Here is a 21,752-nt window from a genome sequence, read left to right on the forward strand (position 1 = left end):
GGAAAAAGGTGCCTGTTGGTAGAATTGGCGGGCTTGGTCGTCTCTGTTGCTGGTGGAGGCGTCGGCGTCACTTGAGTTAGTTGATGCCGAGGAGTCTTCTGAGAATGTTAGAAATTGTCTTCTGCTGCGACCTCCGTATGTACGTAGGGCACTAGTGTTTTGTTGTTGTTTGTAATAGTCCTTTTCCAGATATGGGTATGTTTTTTTCTCAGAGTAGTTCGTGATGTCTTTCAATAGTTTTTGTTTTTTGAAGTCTTCTGTTGTTTTCTGGAAGATTTGATTTTCTTTTTCTAATTTACTTAGGAGTGCCTGGGCGTTTTCAATTGCTTTGTTGTTCTTAAAAGCTTTTTCCAGTTCCTTGATTAGCTCCTGTTCTTTAAGTCCTAGTCGTTCGGCAGTTTTAATTGAATGGAACATCCAATCTCTTGAGCATTTGGTGCCAATATGACTAAATCCTTCCAAGTATTCGGAGTCATCAGTAAAAATTACCGGCACATTTTTTACTTGTGATCCTACTGGAGTGGTTCCTGTTCGTAAGTGTTCTAGTAATACCTCCCCATGGAGGGATGTTCTGATTTGCTTTTTCTTTAGACGGGCAATTTTTTCCAATTCTGTGGATTGGCCAGCTTGAATTGCTGTGTTTCCGGGGTTCAGTGTTGATGGTCTCTTCAATAGTGTTTCGATGTCTTCCTCTCTAATGCTCAAGGTCTTTGGTTCTGACATTTAGGTATCGGAAGGGTAGTGCTGTGGCTGGTCTTTTCTTTTGACTTCTTGGGTACGTGAGATTATTGAGTAGCACAAGTATAAGGGGTAAATGAAAGAAATATTCTCTTTATTCAGGTATCACACCGGTGTACCATGAGTAAATTATGGCAGAGGGTGAGATTGTGGTTCTGCCTAGTGGAGCATGACGCTCAGGTGGGGAAAATTGGATTTCCAAATAGTCCCTCGTAGACGGGTGTCTACACTAAGTTTAACAAAAATCACAGGGGATTGATTCTGTTAAGGTGATCAGAGGCTGGAATCAAGGTAAATATTATTAAGTGTGCATTGCCTCTGACACCATAGATCTCACAAATTATTTATAGTCAATGTCCTATTTATTGACAATTGTTGATATATGAATCTATTAATTTCATCACTATGTATTGGTTATTTGTTTCACGTTGATTTATTTTTAAGTCAGCAAGTTATTAGTTGTTGTAAATATATGTCGAATGTGCTACATGATATAAGGAGATAATCAAAAATGAAATGTTTACACCCAATGTGTACCTTTTTGAAAAAAGCGTAAAATAATGTGCTTAAAGTATTTAAGCGTTCATTGTCAATAAATAGGACATTGACTATAAATAATTTGTGAGATCTATGGTGTCAGAGGCAATGTACACTTAATAATATTTACCTTGATTCCAGCCTCTGATCACCTTAACAGAATCAATCCCCTGTGATTTTTGTTATCCAATGCCATGGTGCATAATTATGTAAACAGGAATTTATCATTCCAAAAATGTTTCTTCTTCCATCATTCTAGTCTTGAACCCGGATGAGTACCTTATTGTGTCCCTGTATCTTTGCCATTGTGCTACAACTCATCTTATATGCATATCTTTAAAGTTAAACTCAGATTATTATCCTGCTTCCATATACTTATGTGCCTCTGGATATTTTGAAGCAACTGGCAAATCAAATAAACTAGATTTGTGGAGTATTATTCCCTCTAATTTCATGGTAATTATCAGGTGCCGCAGGGCTATATTTCGTATATAGCTGTGTATCCGATACTAGAGTTCATCTCTTCTATACGAGTGTGTACAGGTCTTGGTCTATGTTAAGTCCATACTGAACCGTCTGCTATTTATTAATCCAAAATGTTTCTCTTGCCCTTATCTTTTTTTCTAAGTCACCTCCCCTCTTATCTAGTGTGGCAAGCTCTAATCTGATCAAACAAATTCCTTCCATTTCCGATATTTTGTGTGCATCTCAAAAGTATATGGCCATGGGATACTTGTTATCACAATTCTTGATTGCCCTTAGGTGTTCCATCAATCTGGTTTTTAATTTTCTCACAGTGGAGCCTATATACATTTTGCCACAAATGCAAATCATTGTATATATGCAACTGCATGCATTATAGTTGATAAATGAAGCACTATTATACTGTGCTCTACTTTTGCTATCTGAAATCGGTTTGATATGATCTGTAACATATTTACAACAGACACATTTAATGCATGTGTATGAGCCTTTTAGGAGGAGTAGTGAGCAATTTATGTTCCACTTTGTCTTCTCTTGCAGCGTCACTAGGACTCAGACGTCTTCTGAGTGTGGATGCCTTTCCATATACTATTACTGGCTTCAAAGGTAGAATTTCTTTGATATCTGTTTCCAGACTAAGGATACCCCAAAACTTGTTTAAACTGTAGTATACTTTTTTGTTGCCCTCACTATACGTGGTAATGAATCTCAAAGTTCTACTCTCAATGGTATTATTTTTAATTCTGTCTATAAGAAGTTCATCCCTTGATATGTTTTGTACTTTCCTTCTGCTTTGTTTATAACTTGTGTCATATCCTTGTCTCATGAATCTTTCAGAAATGTATTTTGTCTTTTCTCAAATTCAAGTAGATTACTGCAGTTTCGTTATGCGCAAAATAATTCCCCAAATGAGATGTTATCTATGTGTCTGCTCAGGTGACGTGAATCTGCATGTAGTATTGAATTGACAGATGTTGAGTTTTTGTAAAGTCTGGATTCAAGCTTCCATTCTGTTATATATATTTCTAGTTCTGAAACACAAATTACAATTCTGTTGTATTTGAGTCTCAATTTGATGTACCTGCTATTATACAGAAATTTGTGAATGGGTTTCAATTATTTTTTACTTACTTTTTTTTGAAAAACATATAGCCTGTGTAGCAACCCCAATCATATCAGATTCACTTCTATATTGTCCCTCCAGGTCCAGGCATGTTCCCTCTCATACAAGCCCATTAACAGGTTCGCAAAAGAGGGAGCTACCCTGGAACCCATTGCAGTACCTTGCGTCTTGTGATAGAGGCCATTCCTATGCAGGAAAAGATTGTTATTAAGAACTATATCCTCTAGATCTAGAACAGGTGTCTCCAACCATTGGATCGCGAGCCAGAAGTAGCTCACAGAAACCTTTGAAGTAGCTCCCACCCTTGAGGTCATTTTTAACTGAGAACTGCCACAAGTAAGTGTTGGGTTTTCCTTTCAAAGTTAAGGAAAGGCTATGTTTATTTTACATTTTTATCAGACTGCAGATAGCAGAGTGTGATAATGAGCAGTTCTCCACTCAGAATTATGACCCATGTGGGTCACCGAGGTTCAGAACTGAAGCACTGAGGTATTTAACTCTTAAAAGTTGTTCTCAACTCAATGAGAACAAAATGATATTTCTGAATGCTTTTTAATTAGAAAAAATTGAAATGAAGTGTTAACTTAATGGTTCAGTTAACTCTTCATTTCAGTGTTCTCCTTTTTCAAAATGTCACATTTACAAACAGCAGGCATCTTGCTTCCAGTGACTGGTAGATACAGTGCCATATTTACAACTGAAAAAACTGTTATTTTCTTTTAAATAGGAAAAATGTTAAGTGAATAAGAATGTTTCTATAAAAAATTATCTTAATGTTTTTCTCGACTTTAATGTAGGAACCTGGCTCTCTATATAATGCAATAAAAAGAAGTACACTGTACTGTGCAGAGAGTACAGTGGGTACCCAACTTGTATACAGAGGCAAAAGTGGATACTACTAACACTCTAATTGTGGTGGTGTGGGCGAGCAGTTAGACTTATCAGAGGGTAGTGCTAAGCATTTGTTGTATTCACAGAGGCAATAAATGAGGCACACACTCAAGAATAAACCTGTGACCAATTTGAAAAAATAACACAGATTTTTATAAAATGGTTAAGACCAAGAATTTCGTTCACAGGTAAGTACTTTTTTAGTTATGAATTTCTGAAGTTTAGAAAATAGCTCACTATTGTGCGCAATTATGCACAATAAAAGTCTATGGACAAAAGCAAAAAATGCATATAAAATCCTACTACCGGTTCTACGGTTTCACCTTCGAGGTTTAGGGTAGCAGCAGGCCAAGGGCCAATATTCCACCCGAAGATAGATGGGAGCGTCCTGGATTCAACTGGGAGAAGGGTGCTGAGGTCGTTGGTAGCTGATGCTCTTTGAAGAAGGGGGCCACCCCAAAATAGGCTGCACAAGGGGACTTACAGTAAGTCCAGTGACCCCACGTGAAGGATCTGGTCACAAGGGCCTCAGGTCCATGGGAGCTCAGCTTGTCCGTCGGTACCCAGGCCCGGCGGGTTGGGTGAAAAGCAGATGTCAGCCAGGCTCTGTGCGTCAAGATGGTCTTTGCAGTCAGGGGCAGGCAGGTTGCAGGGATGATTTCTGGACATCTGGGTCACTCACAAACTGGACCTCAGGGGTATCAATGTCCCTTGATGGGTGCTTGCTTCATGGGCAGTAGGAGTCCGGATTGGATTCTTCATCTTGGTTTCCGTTGTAGGTGATCCGGTGTCTCGGGTATTGCTACGGCATGGTGCCAGTAGGTCCTGGTGTCCTCTCACTTGGTGGGGGCGGATCTGGCCCTCTCAAGCTGGTGCACCTCATCTTGCTTGGGTGCTGCGTCAGAGTTGCTGGGGAGAAGAAAGTCGTAGACCGGACTCTGCAGGTTTGGTGCCTTCGGACTGCAGAGGACTAGTTCCACTAATCCAAGGGAGCTCTGTTGTGAAGGGCTGAAGGTGCTCCGTGGTTTTTGGAAGCCTGACAGCAGCAGGACAAGACAGCACACCACACTGGTCGCGTCCTTGATGCAGCCGCCTGGGTTTCATACCAACAATTCTGCAGCAGGTACCCTGTTCCTGGGTCAGCAGCTCTTCTTTGTCAGTTGTCTTCTTAGGTCAGTCAAATCTAAAGTTCAGGGTCCAGGGTTGCCACCTAAATGCAAAATTTAGGGGCTTTTACAAGGGGAGACCGGTAGTAGCTAATGGGGTACCTACCTTTAAGGTGTCTACACCCTCTATGTGAGCACTTCCTTTGGGGAGTGGGCACAACCCTGAGCCTAATTGACTAATTACCTCTCAAAACAAGGAGGAAAATAAAAAGTGGGTTCCACAACACCTGCCCCACCTTAGGGGTCGTGCTGGCTGAATGTGGATCCACCTCCTAATTTAGTTAATTTTCTCGCCTGTCCTCCCTCAAATGTGGAGCAGGACAGGGGGTGGCATCCTCCACTATCTGGAGATGACTTGGTTCATTTCAAAGGCAGCATCACATTTGACGCTTCCAGCCTTGGGAAGCTATTCTGGCCTAGAGGAGGAGGTGTGAAGCACCTCTGCCTAGAGCAGGCTTTGTTCCTGGCCTCTGAGTGTGCAGGCTCTCACCCCATGAGGTCAGACGTGTCTGTTGGTGGAAGGCTGGCTAAGACTAGCCAGAGACCACACCAGTTTCTGATAGGTTTTCAGGAGAAACTCTACTGTGTCTTGTGTGCATTTATCAATAAATCCAACACTGGGACCATTGTGGATTTAATAAGACAAGATGTTTGTTACCAAACATGCCTGGGTACAGTGAAGCATTCATGGTGCTGGGGAACGCGTAATGACGGGTGTCCAGCCCATGAACAAGAAAAAGAACTCCCTCTTGACCTATATCAATTTTATAATTGGGGAAAACCTCCAATACCACGGGCATACATCAACCACATCTACAACTTTTACGGTTATTTATTCATTTTTAATTTTTAGAGTCTTTTTTGATCATTCAAAAATTCATATTTTTCTTTTTTCTTTTTTCTTATTTGAAAACAGATAGTTGTTCACTGTATTAAATACATTATAAAATTGATATAGGTCAAGAGGGAGTTCTTTTTCTTATTTCTGGTTATTTACCCCTCTACTCTCTGACCTGAAAGTACATTTGAGAGGGGGTCCCTTTCCTTATTCATGGGGTGTCCAGCCATGTACTCTCTATGGCTTCCCTGTGCACTTACAATATACAAGAATGGACTTAGATATTGTAGAGCAGGTGTCTCCAACCTGTCGATCGTGAGCCACCAATAGCTCATAGAGTAGCTCTCAGCTTTGAGTTAATTTTTAATTAAGAACTGCATTAAATAAGCGTTGGGTTTTCCTTTTAATGTTAAGGAAAAGCTATGTTTATTTTACATTACTATCAGGCTGCAGATAGCAGAGTCTGATAATGATCAGTACACCACTCAGATTTAAGACCCACATGGGTCACAGAGGTTCAGGACTGAAGTACTGAGGTATTTCAATCAATCAATCAGAAAAATGTTATTCGGTTTTTGTTTGAAAAACCATAAAAGTTACACAAATACAAATACGTAAAAACAGTTAAGTGATTATACATAATTTAAAAAGATATCCTGTACAGCAAGATGAATTAGCTAATTAAATAAATAAATATGCCTAGGTAAACAAATTTTACACATCCATACAGATCCTAGATTTCACAGAAGCTTTTAAAAACCTTACTATAATGAAAATACAGTCCTCTTTCAGCAGCTGAAGATACACAAGAGCCGGACAAACCTGTCTAAAATTCATTCTTTTTAAAATAGGAACCGGAAAGTGCTCACGGGGAATTTCGTATAGTCTGCATAAAACAGGAAGTGCAGCAGATCCTGCGGAGACTGTCCGTTGCAGCCGCAGGGAGCTAGCACTTGACCTCTGTTAAAACCTTTAGGTCTGGTGAGCAAGAGGTGGGAGAGGTTCTTCCGAAACCTGGTTAACAAAAACTTCTCATTTGTTGACAGAGACCCCATAAGATAAGGTTCCGTCATCTGAGTTGTCTTAAGCATTAAATTCATCCGAACACTAGGTTTCAGCACCTCCTCAGCTTCTTTGTCGGTTTTCTTTAACCCCTGGGCTGCAACGGTATTTCCGCCGCAGCACTAGGGGGGAGAGGGGGCCGCGCGGTGCGCCATGATCGTAACTGAACCACTCCGTCACGAGCCACGGGCACGCTGTGCTTGTGACGGAGTGGTTCCGTCACAGCCCCGCTCGCTCAATAGAACGCTCAGCACAAGCGCGAAAACCGCTGGCGTGCATGTGTGGCATCCGGGCCGTGATGGAACCACTCCGTCATTAGCATAGCATGTCCATGGCTAGTGACTGAGTGGTTCCGTCACCAGCACACAAAGGGTTAAAGTCAAAAAGGCTATCTTCTTGGTGATGACATCAGGTTTGGAAAATAGATCACCCCACCTTATCCCTTCAAAACTTATTTTAATATATCTAAGCCAGGGTTACGGGCCGAGTTTTCAAGGGACATACTTGAGCCAGAAGATCAGTGGTTGCAAAGCAAGAGCATCACTTAGATAGGGGACTCCTAGTTCCTCGTGGATCGCTAAATTAGAGTTTCCACGCGGCACACATAATAAGCATTTCAAAAAGTAATTCTCCGCTACCTGGAGGGAATCTACAGCAGTATGTCCCCAGATTTCATTACCATAGGTAGCTATGTCCAAGCTTTTGGCTTGATAAACTTGCAGCAGAGCCCTGAGGTATTTCAATCAATCAAACCGGATTTGTATTGCACTGCTTATCACCTGTGGGGGTATACAGGTGCTGGGGGCTAGGAGGAGGGGGCTGCTGCGGAGGTCCTAGTTGAAGAGGCAGGTTTTTAGGCCTTTCTTGAATTCCTGCAGAGTGGGAACTGTTCAAGATTGGATGCGGAGGCTGTCCCATGATTTTGCTGCCAGGTAGGAGAAGGCGTGGCCACTGCTCCTGTAGATGCGGGGGGGTGGGCTACGGAAAGGGATGCAGAGAGTAGTTGTCTGGTAGAAGTTCACCCTGTTGTTGAGATATGTTGGTCCTTTGTTGTGTAAGGCCCTGTAGGCATGGGTGATCATTTTAAACTGGCATCGCTTGCTGACAGGGAGCCAGTGCAGAGATTTGAGGTGGGTGGTGATGTGGGCCATCTTGAGAGGTCAAGGATAAGCCTGGCTGCTGCATTCTGAATGTTCTGGAGTCTTTTTTGTAGTTGTGAGATGATCCTCTCGTAGATGAGGTACCTTAGCCTAGGCAGCTGGTGATGAGGGCCTGGGTGATGGTGTGTCTGGTGCTGATGGGGAGCCATATGAAGATTTTCCTGAGCAAGTGAGGGAGCAGATGGATGAGACAGCTTCCTCATTGTGAGCCTGTTGTAAAGTATGATGCTGAGATTCTTTGCATGTTCTGTGGGAGGCCAAGATTAGTTGGCCACCAGAAGTTGTCCCACGGGGAGGCGTTGCTCCCGAAAATGAGTATCGCTTTTTGTCACTGTTGAGTTTGAGTCCCCTGTTCTACATCCAGCTTGCGACAATGGTCATGAATCTGTGGAAGTTAGCTTTGGTGTTAGCGGGGTCTGAGGATAGGAAGAGGATGAGCTGAGTATTATCTGCGTAGGAAATGATGTTCATGCCGTGGGATCCGACCAGGGTGGCCAGGGGAGCCATGTATGTGTTGAACACGGTTGGACTCAGCAAGGATCCTTTTGGGACAAAGCAGATGATGTTTTTCAGGCTGGAGGTGTAGAATGGGAGGCAGAGATGAAGGATGCGATCCATTTGAGAGCTTTCCCTCGGATCCCCATTTGGTGAAGTCCATGTAGGAGGGTGTAGTGGTACGCAGTGTCAAAAGCTGTGGAGAGATCAAGGAGAATTAGAGCGCCAGTTTCCCCCCTGTCATGGAGAGTCCTGAGTAATCGGTGGCCAAGATCAGGGTAGTTTCCGTGCTGGGATCTAACTCTTAGCTCTTAAAAGTCGTTCTCAACTCAATAATGGAGCACAACAACAAAATGATATTTCCGAATGGTTTTAAGTGAGAGAAAATTAAAATGAAGAGTTAACTTAATGGTTAAGTTAACTCTTCATTTTAATTTTCCCTTTTTTCAAAATGTCACATTTACAAATATTCAAATATTAAGCAGCTTGCTCCCAGTGGCTGGGAGACACCCTTTCATATTTATAACTATACAAAACAGTAATTTTGTTTTAAATAGGAGAAATTTAAAAGTGAAGAAAAATGTTTATATGAAACATTATCTTAAGGTTTTTCTCTACTTAAATTAAATCAGTTAAGTCCAAATGTTTTACGAAGCATATTTCTTTACTTTAAATTCCTCACATTCCCCTCTTCTATCCCTCCGCTATCCTTCTCAATCCAAAGAACTGACGAATATCCACTACTCAAATTACTTTCATATTTCACTATGCTTATTCAACACTAATCCTTTGTTGGTTCCGGAGTAACGTTCTACTCGCTGAAAAAGCACTTCAACGCCTCGTCAGAGGTATTACGCGCTATATAAATGCAATTACAATTCAATACACCCCCTGCTCTCCTGGACCAACATAATCAAAATCATGAACACCATCCACTCCGGATCTCCGTCAGACCAATGTCCACACCACATCTTCAACAAAGCCAGCACCATCATCGCACCCCAGCTCCGGAAAGCCATCAACATCTCCTTCAAGACAGCAACCTTCCCGGAGAGCTGGAAGCACACCGAGATCAACGCCTTATTCGAAAAAAAAACAAGGCTGACCTCAAGAACTTCTGGCCCATCTCCCTGCTCCTGTACTCAGCGAAGGTCATTGAGAAGACCGTCAACACACAACTGACCCGCTACCTCAAGGAGAACAGCCTCCTGGACCCATCCCAATCCGGGTTCCGCAGCAACCACAGCACCGAAACTGCCCTCATCGCCGCCACCGATGACATCAGGGCCCTGCTGGACAACGGGGAAATCGCGGCCCTCATCCTCCTTGTTCTATCAGCCACCTTTGACATTGTCTACCATCGCACACTACGCACACACCTCCACGATGCTGGGATCCGAGACAAGTCTCTGGACTGGACCACCTTCTTCCTCTTTCCTGGCAGAAACAATGCCATATTTATAAATGAAAAATTAAGCATTTCTTTTTAAACTGGAGAAATTTAAAGTGCAGAAAAATGTTCCATCAAGTACAGACATGTTGTCCTTATTATGAATACTTTTGCAGAACATTTTTATACACTTTAAATTTCTCCCAATTAAAAAAAATAATGGTTGTGTGTTTGTGTTGTACATGTAATGGTGTCACATATAGCAAAAGGTATGTCCTGTGCCGCAAGTACATACAAAACATGCTCACAGTCACTCATAAACACATATCCCATTTATTTACACACATCTTCATACATCCCCACAGATGCACATGGCAGCCCTAACATAGTATCCCGAATTACAATATTTTGTTCAAACCGTAGTATCAGGCACCATGGACCTTAGGTTTTAAGTCAAAGAAGCTGGGCAAGAGGGTGATTGGTAAAAATGTACAAGTTACTTGGCCTTCAGTAGCTCACAATGATTTTCACAGATCAGAAGAAGCTATCATTACTGAAAAGGTTGGAGACCCCTGTTCTAGCATTATGTTGAAATGTCGAAGGTAACTGGCTGATTTGGTACATGAGAAGTATGTTATTGCTTCTAGACCTTTGCGTGTTCAATGCTTGTGTACAGACTGTTAATGTCCTTTGTGACCATGTAGAATTCCTTTTCCCAGTTTATGCCATTGAGATGACTTAAAAAATCCTTGGTGTATCTGATATAGGATAGAAGAGTTCTATCAAAAGGTGATAGGTACATGTCTACATATTTGGACACATGATCTGGATTGTTACGTATCCCTGAAATTATTAGTCGACTAGATAGAATCTTCCCTCTCTATGAACTTTTGGCAAAAAGTAAATAATTGGGGTCATGCCATTATCTACCCACATATAATTAAATTCCTCCACATCCAATAGTTATTTATACACATAACTTTTCAATTTCTTTTCATCACCATTTTAGATATTTCAAGTTTTTACATATACACTTTTTGATAATAACAATGATTGTTCAATTGGCGAAGTGCCTCACTGTGATACTCCCTATGATTTAAAACCACAACACTAACACAACACTAGCACCCTTGTCAGCCTGTCTGATTATAATGGATTTATCACGTGTAAATTATGTAATGCTTTCAATTCAATTCATCACACTATATTCGTTTTTTTGTGAAAATCAAAAAAAGTCATACAAACAATAAAAACTCCAGAATATGTAAAGATGACAATACAGTAAGACCATAGTAAACCTAATTAAAAGATAAGATCTACTTACAAGAATAATTACAACTGGACTTTAGCCTGATAGCGGCCCTTAAAAAACGAAGGATGAGGATGGCGGGCGGTGGCACCATCTCAGTGCTGGCGGGGTAAAACGCCTTTTTCCGCCCGCGAGCAGCGGTACTCACGTCTGCTTTATTGGTATTGCAAAACATAGGTCAGTTCCCGTCCGTCGCAAAGCGACGCGCACCGCCAACAAAGTGTGCCCGCCACCACGGCGGTGGGAGCCAATGGAGACTCACCGCCATGCGGAATGACGCCCGCCAACCTCCAAAAATGTGGGATGGCCCAAACAAGCAGATGCACGGCAGCGGAGACACCGTCCAACCAGAGATGGCGGAAACTCAGCAGCGGAGCGCGATAGCAGAGACCCGGTCCACACCACCCGATCACGACCGCCATGGACCCAGCTCTACATGTGTTTCCGGTGCTGTACCTGCTACAGCACTATCATCTAATGGGCCGCCGCAGATACGCAAATACACAAATTCAACACACAACACACGGGCTGACACAGGGTCCAAAACCATACCAAACACCCTGCTGGGGGCAACAACACATCCACAAGGGCACCCACACATGACCCACCTGTCACCATGTCACCCCACTGCATCCTGGACACACATCGACCACAAACTTGCAGCAACGTCCCGGTCATGTCACTGCAGCGGTCAACACATGCGCACAATGCACAAGGCAGGGCCAGTCCAAGGCATGGGCAGGGCACAAAGATCACAGGGACACTCCTCCCCCAACCACACCTCAACACACCCCATCAAGTCACAGGCCAGGTGCCCATCCTGTGCAACCCCATGCACAGCAACAAGCACAGCAACAAGCAACCACAATACTTACCCTTCACCACACAACAAACAACCAGGGAGACCGCCACTGCAGGAGTGGCTGACAATACACACACAAACAAACATAAACAGAACACACACACAGGGATGCCTGAACAGATGCCTGCCCAAAACCACACACAAACACTACAGGAACACACACAGAACCACATCAGAAACAGACATACCCTGTCAGCCAAACTGTGGAAAGTAATTGGGAGCACAGACACAACAGGAGTGCACAACCTCATCACACAGGAACAAAACACACACACCATACCACAAATCACACACGAAGAGCACCAGCACAGCACAATACTGCCACATGAAACCAACCACAAATGCACATGAAATAAAAAATAAAGAAACACCACAGGACATCAGGGGATGCACATCAGGCAATGCCACGGCCAGATATACACAGCACTGTATGCACAACAAGCAGTGTATGCACATCAAGCAGAACAGCTACACACAGACATGACTGACACAACTCAACACACACAACACAAATCAGCACAGCACAAACACAACAGCACACCCAGGAAGTGAAGCAATACCACAGCCAACACACATACATCCAACACAGCAACAACAGATGAACCACTCTGGGACACGAGAGCAGAACCATCTTGACAAGAGCACTGGGCAGCACACACAGCTGAAGTGCACATGAGCAATCCTCACTGATTAATAGCACAAGCACACCACACATAAACCATTGGGGCAATGTCCAGAGTTGTACATTTGCCCTGGCCCAAGAACTGCACCACAAAGCATAGTGTCACAAATGAAGTGATAGGGAGGCACACACACATGTAAACCAAGTGGAAATCTGACATCAAAGTGAACTCACTTGCTTGTCAGCAGTAGACATGGAAGGGGTGTACCATACACAAGAAGAGGGAGTGCAGACCCACAATGGGTAGCCATAAGCGGTATGCATAGTGGACGGCATCACACCACACACACCATGCCACACAGGAGGAGAAAAGGCACCATGTGCATGCAATACATGAGAAACACAACCACAATGGCAGTGTGGAGCAGCCGGGCAACACAGTCCACACAAACACACTCAAGAAACATTGATGATCAAACAAACAAAACACTGATGTGCAAGTCACACACTTTGCACACTCATAAGTGACCAAAACAAGAAGGAGGAGTCGGACAGAACAGCACGGACACACCACACACTGCAAGTGCACAACAGACAGCTCACACATGTGCATACAACCATATCCACAGGGCACAACAATACAAACAACAGGCACATAACTCCTGGGTGACACATGTGTGTCTTTCACAATCCAGGGGCACACACACCACACCCCTACAAAGTCACACTCTTCACACTGCACACCTCTTGACTACCCAAGAGCACACATCTCATGTAGCCATGGGACCGGGTCTAAGGGCCAACACAGGATGACCATACACATACACAGCTGGGCACACATAAAGGGATAACACACATACATCATGACAGTGCCCAGCCTGCATGCAAACCTGTGCACAGCATCACACCCTGCGCTGGCAGTGTACCCCAACCTGACATGTGAACAATGTACCCAACAACAGCAAAACACTAAAAGAGAACTGCATGACAGGTAAAAGAGCCATCACAGATAACTCTATTATCAGTGTCTGAATGGCCAGAAGACCTTGTCACCCCTGTAAAAAAATGTGATGCGGGCAAAGATCTTGGCAATGTTGAAGTGACACATAGAGCATGGGGCACAGACAACCAAATGCACACACCAAAATAACTTTAATCAGCAAGGACACTGACAAAACAGACAACAGGAGTAACTGTCTTTATTCACATATTGCACAGATGTGACAGTAGAACAACCATAGACAAGAGCAAGGTACAAAATGTTGATCATATGCAAGGTAATCTGCACAGGCAAACTCCAAGCAGGAAGGCCAGTGTTCAGAGCAGGTGGCACAGCAAGTACATGAGAGGCTGCACAGGTGGGAGTCCAACACAGCAGAGCAACAGGACCAGTGTCCATGGCACAGGTGACTGAGAGTCCAACACAGCAGAGCAACAGGGCCAGTGGCAAGGGCAGGTGGCACAGAAGGTACATGAGAGGCTGCACAGGTGAGAGTCCAATACAGCAGAGCAACAGGGCCAGTGTCCAGGGCAGGTGGCACAGCAGGTGCATGAGAGGCTGCACAGGTGAGAGTCCAACACAGCAGAGCAACAGGGCCAGTGTCCAGGGCAGGTGGCACAGCAAGTACATGAGAGGCTGCACAGGTGAGAGTCCAACACAGCAGAGCATCATGGCCAGTGTCCATGGCACAGGGGAGAGTCCAACACAGCAGAGCAAATGGTAGTGTCCATGGCACAGGGGAAAGTCCAACACAGCAGAGCAACGGGGCCAGTGTCCAGGGCAGGTGGCACAGCAAGAACATGAGAGGCTGCACAGGAGATAGTCCAACACAGCAGAGCAACAGGGCCAGTGTCCAGGGCAGGTGGCACAGCAAGTACATGAGAGGCTGCACAGGTGAGAGACCAACACAGCAGAGCAACAACCAGTGTCCAGGGCAGGTGACACAGCAAGTACATGAGAGGCTGCACTGGTGAGGGTCCAACACAGCAGAACAACAGGGCCAGTGTCCAGGACAGGTGGTACAGCAACTACATGATAGTCTGCATAGGTGAGAGTCCAACACAGCAGAGCAACAGAGCCAGTGTCCATGGCACAGGGGAGAGTCCAACACAGCAGATCAACAGGGCCAGTGTCCAGGGTAGGTGGCACAAGTACATGAGAGGCTGCACAGGTGAGAGTCCAACACAGCAGAGCAACAGGGCCTGTGTCCAGGGCAGGTGGCACAGCAAGTACATGTGAGGCTGCAGAGGTAAAAGTCCAACACAGAAGAGCAGCAGGGCCAGTGTCCAGGGCAGGTGGTACAGCAAGTACATGAGAGGCTGCATAGGTGAGAGTCCAACACAGCAGAGCAACAGAGCCAGTGTCCACGGCACAGGGTAGAGTCCAACACAGCAGAGCAACAGGGCCAGTGTCCAGGGCAGGTGGCACAACAAGTACATGAGAGGCTGCACAGGTGAGAATCCAACACAGCAGAGCAACAGGGCCTGTGCCCAGGGCAGGTGGCACAGCAAGCAACAGAGCCAGTGTCCATGGCACAGGGAAGGGTCCAACACAGCAGATCAACAGGGCCAGTGTCCAGGGCAGGTGGCACAAGTACATGAGAGGCTGCACAGGTGAGAGTCCAACAGAGCAGAGCAACAGGGCCTGTGTTCAGGGCAGGTGGCACAGCAAGTACATGTGAGGCTGCAGAGGCAAGAGTTCAACACAGCAGAGCAACAGGGACAGTGTCCAGGGCAGGTGGCACAGCAAGTACATGAGAGGCTGCACAAGTGCGAGTCCAACACAGCAGACCAACATGGCCAGTGTCCGGGGCAGGTGGCACAGCAAGTACATGAGGGGCTGCACAGGTGAGAGTCCAACACAGCAGAGCAACAGCGCAAGTGTCCAGGGCAGGTGCAACAGCAAGTACATGAGGGGCTGCACAGGTGAGAGTCCGACACAGCAGAGCAACAGGGCCTGTGTCCAGTGCAGGTGGCACAGCAAGTACATGAGAGGCTGCACAGGTGAGAGACCAAGACAGCAGAGCAACAACCAGTGTCCAGGGCAGGTGACACAGCAAGTACATGAGAGGCTGCACTGGTGAGGGTCCAACACAGCAGACCAACAGGGCCAGTGTCCAGGGCAGGTGGCACAGCAAGTACATGAGAGGCTGCATAGGTGAAAGTCCAACACAGCAGAGCAACAGAGCCAGTGTCCAGGGCAGGTGCCACAGCAAGTACATGAGAGGCTGCACATGTGAGAGACCAACACAGCAGAGCAACAGAGCCAGTGTCCATGGCACAGGGGAGAGTCCAACACAGCAGAGCAACAGGGCCAGTGTCCAGGGCAGGTGGCACAACAAGTACATGAGAGGCTGCACAGGTGAGAGTCCAACACAGCAGAGCAACAGGGCCTGTGTCCAGGGCAGGTGGCACAGCAAGTACATGAGAGGCTGCAGAGGCAAGAGTCCAACACAACAGAGCAACAGGGCCAGTGTCCAGGGCAGGTGGTACAGCAAGTACATGAGAGGCTGCATAGCTGAAAGTCCAACACAGCAGAGCAACAGAGCCAGTGTCCACGACACAGGAGAGAGTCCAACACAGCAGAGCAACAGGGCCAGTGTCCAGGGCAGGTGCCACAGCAAGTACATGAGAGGCTGCACATGTGAGAGACCAACACAGCAGAGCAACAGGGCCAGTGTCCAGGGCAAGTGGCACAGCAAGTACATGAAAGGCTGCACAGGTGAGAGTCCAACACATCAGAGCAACAGGGCCAGTGTCCAGGGCAGGTGGGACAGCAAGTACATGAGAGGCTTCACAGGTGAGAGTCTACACAGCAGAGCAACAGAGCCAGTGTCCACGGCTCAGGGGATAGTCCAACAAAGCAGAGCAACAGGGCCAGTGTCCAGGGCAGGTGGCACAGTAAGTACATGATAGGCTGCACAGGTGAGAGACCAACACAGCAGAGCAACAGGGCCAGTGTCCAGGGCAGGTGGCACAGCAAGTACCTAAAAGGCTGCACAGGTGAGAGTCCAACACAGCAGAGCAACAGGGCCAGTGTCCAGGGCAGGTGGTACAGCAAGTACATGAGAGGCTTCACAGGAGAGAGTCCAACACAGCAGAGCAACAGAGCCAGTGTCCACGGCACAGGGGAGAGTCCCAACACAGCAGAGCAATAGGGCCAGTGTCCAGGGCAGGTGGCACAGCAAGAACATGAGAGGCTGCAGAGGTGATAGTCCAACACAGCAGAGCAACAGGGCCAGTGTCCAGGGCAGATGGCACAGCAAGTACATGAGAGGCTGCATAGGTGAGAGACCAAGACAGCAGAGCAACAACCAGTGTCCAGGGCAGGTGACACAGCAAGTACATGAGAGCCTGCACTGGTGAGGGTCCAACACAGCAGAGCAACAGGGCCAGTGTCCAGGGCAGATGGCACAGCAAGTACATGGGAGGCTGCATAGGTGAGAGACCAAGATAGCAGAGCAACAACCAGTGTCCAGGGCAGGTGACACAGCAAGTACATGAGAGCCTGCACTGGTGAGGGTCCAACACAGCAGAGCAACCGGGCCAGTGTCCAGGGCAGGTGGCACAACAAGTACATAAGAGGCTGCACAGGTGAGAGTCCAACACAGCAGAGCAACAGGGCCAGTGTCCAGGGCAGGTGGTACAGCAAGTACATGAGAGGCTGCATAGGTGAGAGTCCAACACAGCAGAGCAACAGAGCCAGTGTCCACGGCACAGGGGAGAGTCCAACACAGCAGAGCAACAGGGCCAGTGTCCAGGGCAGGTGCCACAGCAAGTACATGAGAGGCTGCACATGTGAGAGACCAACACAGCAGAGCAACAGGGCCAGTGTCCAGGGCAAGTGGCACAGCAAGTACATGAAAGGCTGCGCAGATGAGAGTCCAACACATCAGAGCAACAGGGCCAGTTTCCAGGGCAGGTGGTACAGCAAGTACATGAGAGGCTTCACAGGTGAGAGTCCAACACAGCAGAGCAACAGAGCCAGTGTCCACGGCACAGCGGAGAGTCCAACACAGCAGAGCAACAGGGCCAGTGTCCATGGCACAGGGGAGAGTCCAACACAGCAGAGCAACAGGGCCAGTGTCCAAGGCACAGGGGAGAGTCCAACACAGCAGAGCAACAGGGCCAGTGTCCAGGGCAGGTGGCACAGCAAGTAAATGAGAGGCTGCACAGGTGAGAGTCCAACACAGCAGAGCAACAGGGCCAGTGTCCATGGCACAGGGGAGAGGCAACATAGCAGAGCAACAGGGCCAGTGTCCATGGCACAGGGGAGAGTCCAACACAGCAGAGCAACAGGGCCAGTGTCCAGGGCAGGTGGCACAGCAAGTACCATGAGGGGGACTAACACTCACTCTTGGCTGTCAGGCGGACTTGGAGCTGGTTGTGTGTTCGTGACAGCAGCACCACTTGACTGGGGAGATAGATGCCCTGGTGATGTAGGCCTATCAGTGGCTTGGCAAGCTGGAGGTTTTTTTCCACCAGGTGGTGTAGTTGCACGTGGAGGCAGAGTCATGCAGACCTGTGACACAGTGTGGGTGGGAGAGGTTGGAGGGGTCCCTTTCCACTTCTTGGGAATGCGAAATGGCTTTCCTGTATTGGGGTTAATGGGAACTGGTGTGGACACAACAGGCACACACACCAACAAAGCAGCTTCAGGTGCAGACACTGACACTCCCTCTGGTGACGTACTGGATCCTGCGGGACGCCTTTGTCTAGCTATGCCTCTGGACCACCTTCCCCTGTTTGCAAGGTGTCCCCCCTACAGTGCCATCCTTTGCCTGTTTGTCAGGGGTAGCCCCTACAGTGCCCACCTTCACCTGCTCACTGGGCTTGGAATTGGAGTTGATGTGGCAGGGTAATGTGGCCCTCAGCTCTTCCTAGGTGTACCCTTGCCAGACAACACCCCCTCAGTGGGCATAGACACTTCACGCCTAGCTCTGCGTTACGTTTTAGGGCCTGGAGAGTCCTTCGTTGGTGATGCCTTTGAGGCATGGGAGCCTGATGCCTGCTTCTTTGCTTTTTCGGCCTTGCTCTTCCCTGACGGGCTCTTGTCTTTGCATTCTGGGCTGGCTCTGCTCTTCTGTGTGGAAGGTGTCTGTGGGCGGGACCGCTTGGGTTGCTTCTGCTTGGTGCTTCTTCTGCTGTATCGTGACTGGGAACCTGGTCCCTATCATCCAATGTGGCCACTGACTTGCGGGGTGGACAAAGGCCCTGGAGCAGGAATGGGAGTATGTGCCTGTTGAAGGGCAGACGTCACTGTGCACGACAAAGCCTGGACTGTACGGTGTAGCCCACCCATGTCAGAGTGTATGCCCTCCATGTAGGCAACCACCTGGCCTAATTTTTTTGTCATGGTCACTGAAGGCATTGAGCAGGGCTGTCTGGCCCACACAAAGCTGGTGCTGGAGCTCTACAGACTTGGCACTGAGGGCAGCAGGGGGGACAGGTACAGGTTCAGCAGTGCCAGGTGTGAATCTAACTCGTCCCCTTTTACTGACACGGACACGGGCAGCACCAGAGGAAGTGGATGGGAGCCTGGCCACTGGCCACTGTGTGGTAGAGGATGATGCAGAGTCCCAATTCCCTGTGCCTGCCAACATAGATGCATCTCCGCTGGCATCAGATGATGTAGTACTTTGTGTCTCAGGCACGGATTCCTCCTGCATACTCCCGCCCCTCTCAGGTGCACTGGTGGGCTCTGTGTCTCTAGCCTCCAGTGCAGCTGTTGTGCTACCCTCGCTACCACTGAAATGAATGAAATGAAAATTGCACTCATATAGCGCGTAACTACCCGGAGGCCTCGCAGCGCTTTAGACTGAATACTGGTGGCGGGCTCAGGGTAGATCAGCACGTCTTTGCAAACAAGTGCGTTTTTAAAGCCTTTCTGAAGGACAGTGATTATTGATTTCTTGAAGGGAGAGGGGAAGGGAGTTCCAAAGCTTGGCCGCGGTATGGGAAAAGGAACGACCGCCCCAACGGGCTTTGTTAATTTTGGTGGCGGTTACAAGTTGCAGAGAACTAGAGCGTAAGGCTCTGGACGGAGCATAGGGTGTAGCTAAAGGGTGCAGAATTGCGGGCCAGTACGGTGAAAAGATTTGTGCACAATGCACATGGCCTTGAACTGCACTCTGGCCACTACTGGGAGCCAATGAAGCTCTTTCAGAGCTTTCTTAGCTGACTGCCAGCGGGGGATGTTGTACAATAAACGGGCAGCACAGTTTTGTGTGACCTGAAGCCTATGGGTCACTGCAGCTGGTGCTCCCATATAGAGGGCATTCCCATAATCCAGGCGAGAGAGGATCAGGGCCTGGACCATGATCCTCCTGGCCTGGAATGGGAGCAGGGGAAGCACCTTACTGAGCATTTTCATCATCCCGATGCAAGTGGAGGCGGTTTTAGTGGCTTGGGCTGAAAAATCAAGCGCTTTGTCCAGCCAGATTCCCAGGCTCTTAATCTGGGGTTTGGGAGGAGGAGGCGGGCCAAGAGATGGAGGCCAGATGGATGCTAGGGCAGATGGAGAGGGGTTGCCCAACAGCATAATGTCTGTTTTCTCCCCATTAAGTTTAAGGTATGAGGATTGCATCCATCTGGCAACAGCCTCTAGACAGGGACCTAAGGTGGAAGATGATCCCGCTGAGTGGTCAAGGGAGACCACCAGTTGGGTGTAATCTGCGTAGGTAACAATACGCACACCGAATGGATGGACTATCCTCTCTAGGGGCTCCATATAGGCGTTAAAAAGAGTGGAGCTCAGGGAGGAGCCCTGGGTACCCCACAACTGAGAGGATGTTTAGGGGAGAGCGCCTCGTCCTCAAACACCTGGAAGAATCTATTATCCAGGAAGGAGGCAAGCCATTCCAGGGCCGCGCCCGACACGCCCAGACCACTCAACCGATGTAATAGTGTAGAGTGGTTGACCGCGTCGAACGCGGCACTGAGGTCAAGTAGTATGATGGCAGCCTTACCTCCCTGGTCCAGCACAGCTCTAGATTCTTCCGTCACCGCCACAAGAGCGGTTTCGGTTCCGTGCTGAGGGCGGAACCCTGTCTGAGAGGCACGGAGCAGGCTATTGGACTCGAATAGTCCACTAAGATGTTATTAACATGCCTCTCAAGTAGCTTACTCATCCATGGAAGTAAGGAGATGGGGCGATAGTTGGCCAAGTTGTTCTGGTCCAAAGTCGGCTTTTTCAACAAAGCTTTAACCATCGTGCACTTCCATGGAGGCGGAACGGTTTTGGAAGCAATGGAGGCATTAAGGACATCTAAGATGACCGGACGAATAACGTGTATGACCTTAATGAGGGTCTGGGGGGGTGCCTGGTCATTAGGGGATCCCGAGGTGATCTTAGGGATCAACCTTTCTAATGAGGAGGGGTCAAGAAGAGGGAATTTTTCAAGCATACATGTGGTGGGGGTATCAGAAACGGGAGGGGAGGTGGGTTCTATGTTGTCATCACCTGTGGTAAATGAAGAATAGATAGCCTGGATTTTCTGGGAGAAAAAAGTAGCAAGATTGTTGCACCGGGTTTGTGCGCCGTCTGATGATGGACACTCAGGGGGTGGGGAGATTAAAGATTTAGCTATTTTAAAAATGTCCTTGGGCGCATTAGCAGCCATATTAATTTTCACATCGTAGAAGCAAGATTGTGTGGCATAGATTTCCTTTTTATAGAGTTTTATGGCTGCTGTATAATCGGCCTTCCTCTGTTGAGAATGGTCCTGCCTCCAAGCTCTCTCAAGTTTGCGGCATGTTTGCTTCATAGTTATAAGGGCGGGTGTGTACCACGGGGCAACCCTAGATCTTGTTATTGATTTTAGGGAGGTAGAAGGGAGAACTTGATCGAGGGTACTGGAGATCCAGTTATCGAAGTTGGTCGTGGCAATATTGGGGTTAGTGGACCTCTGAGGTGGATGTTCAGTGAGGGCCAGTTCCCACTCAGGGAACGGAAGTGAGGACCATTTCCTTCCCGGTGCTTAATTGGATTATGAGAAATAGGGGGGGAACTTATGGACCAAGTGAAAGGTATTAAGAAATGGTCCGTCCACGGAAGTGGAATGGGGGTCTCAACTTT

General features: G+C 47.4%; 1 protein-coding gene across 1 annotated transcript in view; it reads left to right on the forward strand.

Annotated features, from left to right (window-relative positions):
- Positions 1-21,752, forward strand: part of LOC147692019 (uncharacterized) — a 413,918-nt gene that overhangs the window by 220,749 nt on the left and 171,417 nt on the right. Inside the window, exon 3 of the mRNA XM_086939491.1 lies at positions 2,299-2,364. Coding sequence (XP_086795617.1) covers positions 2,299-2,364 — 66 coding nt within the window. The remainder of the gene's footprint in view (positions 1-2,298; positions 2,365-21,752) is intronic.

This window comes from Lissotriton vulgaris, chromosome 9, assembly GCF_964263255.1.
Source record: "Lissotriton vulgaris chromosome 9, aLisVul1.2, whole genome shotgun sequence".
NCBI lineage: Eukaryota > Metazoa > Chordata > Amphibia > Caudata > Salamandridae > Lissotriton > Lissotriton vulgaris.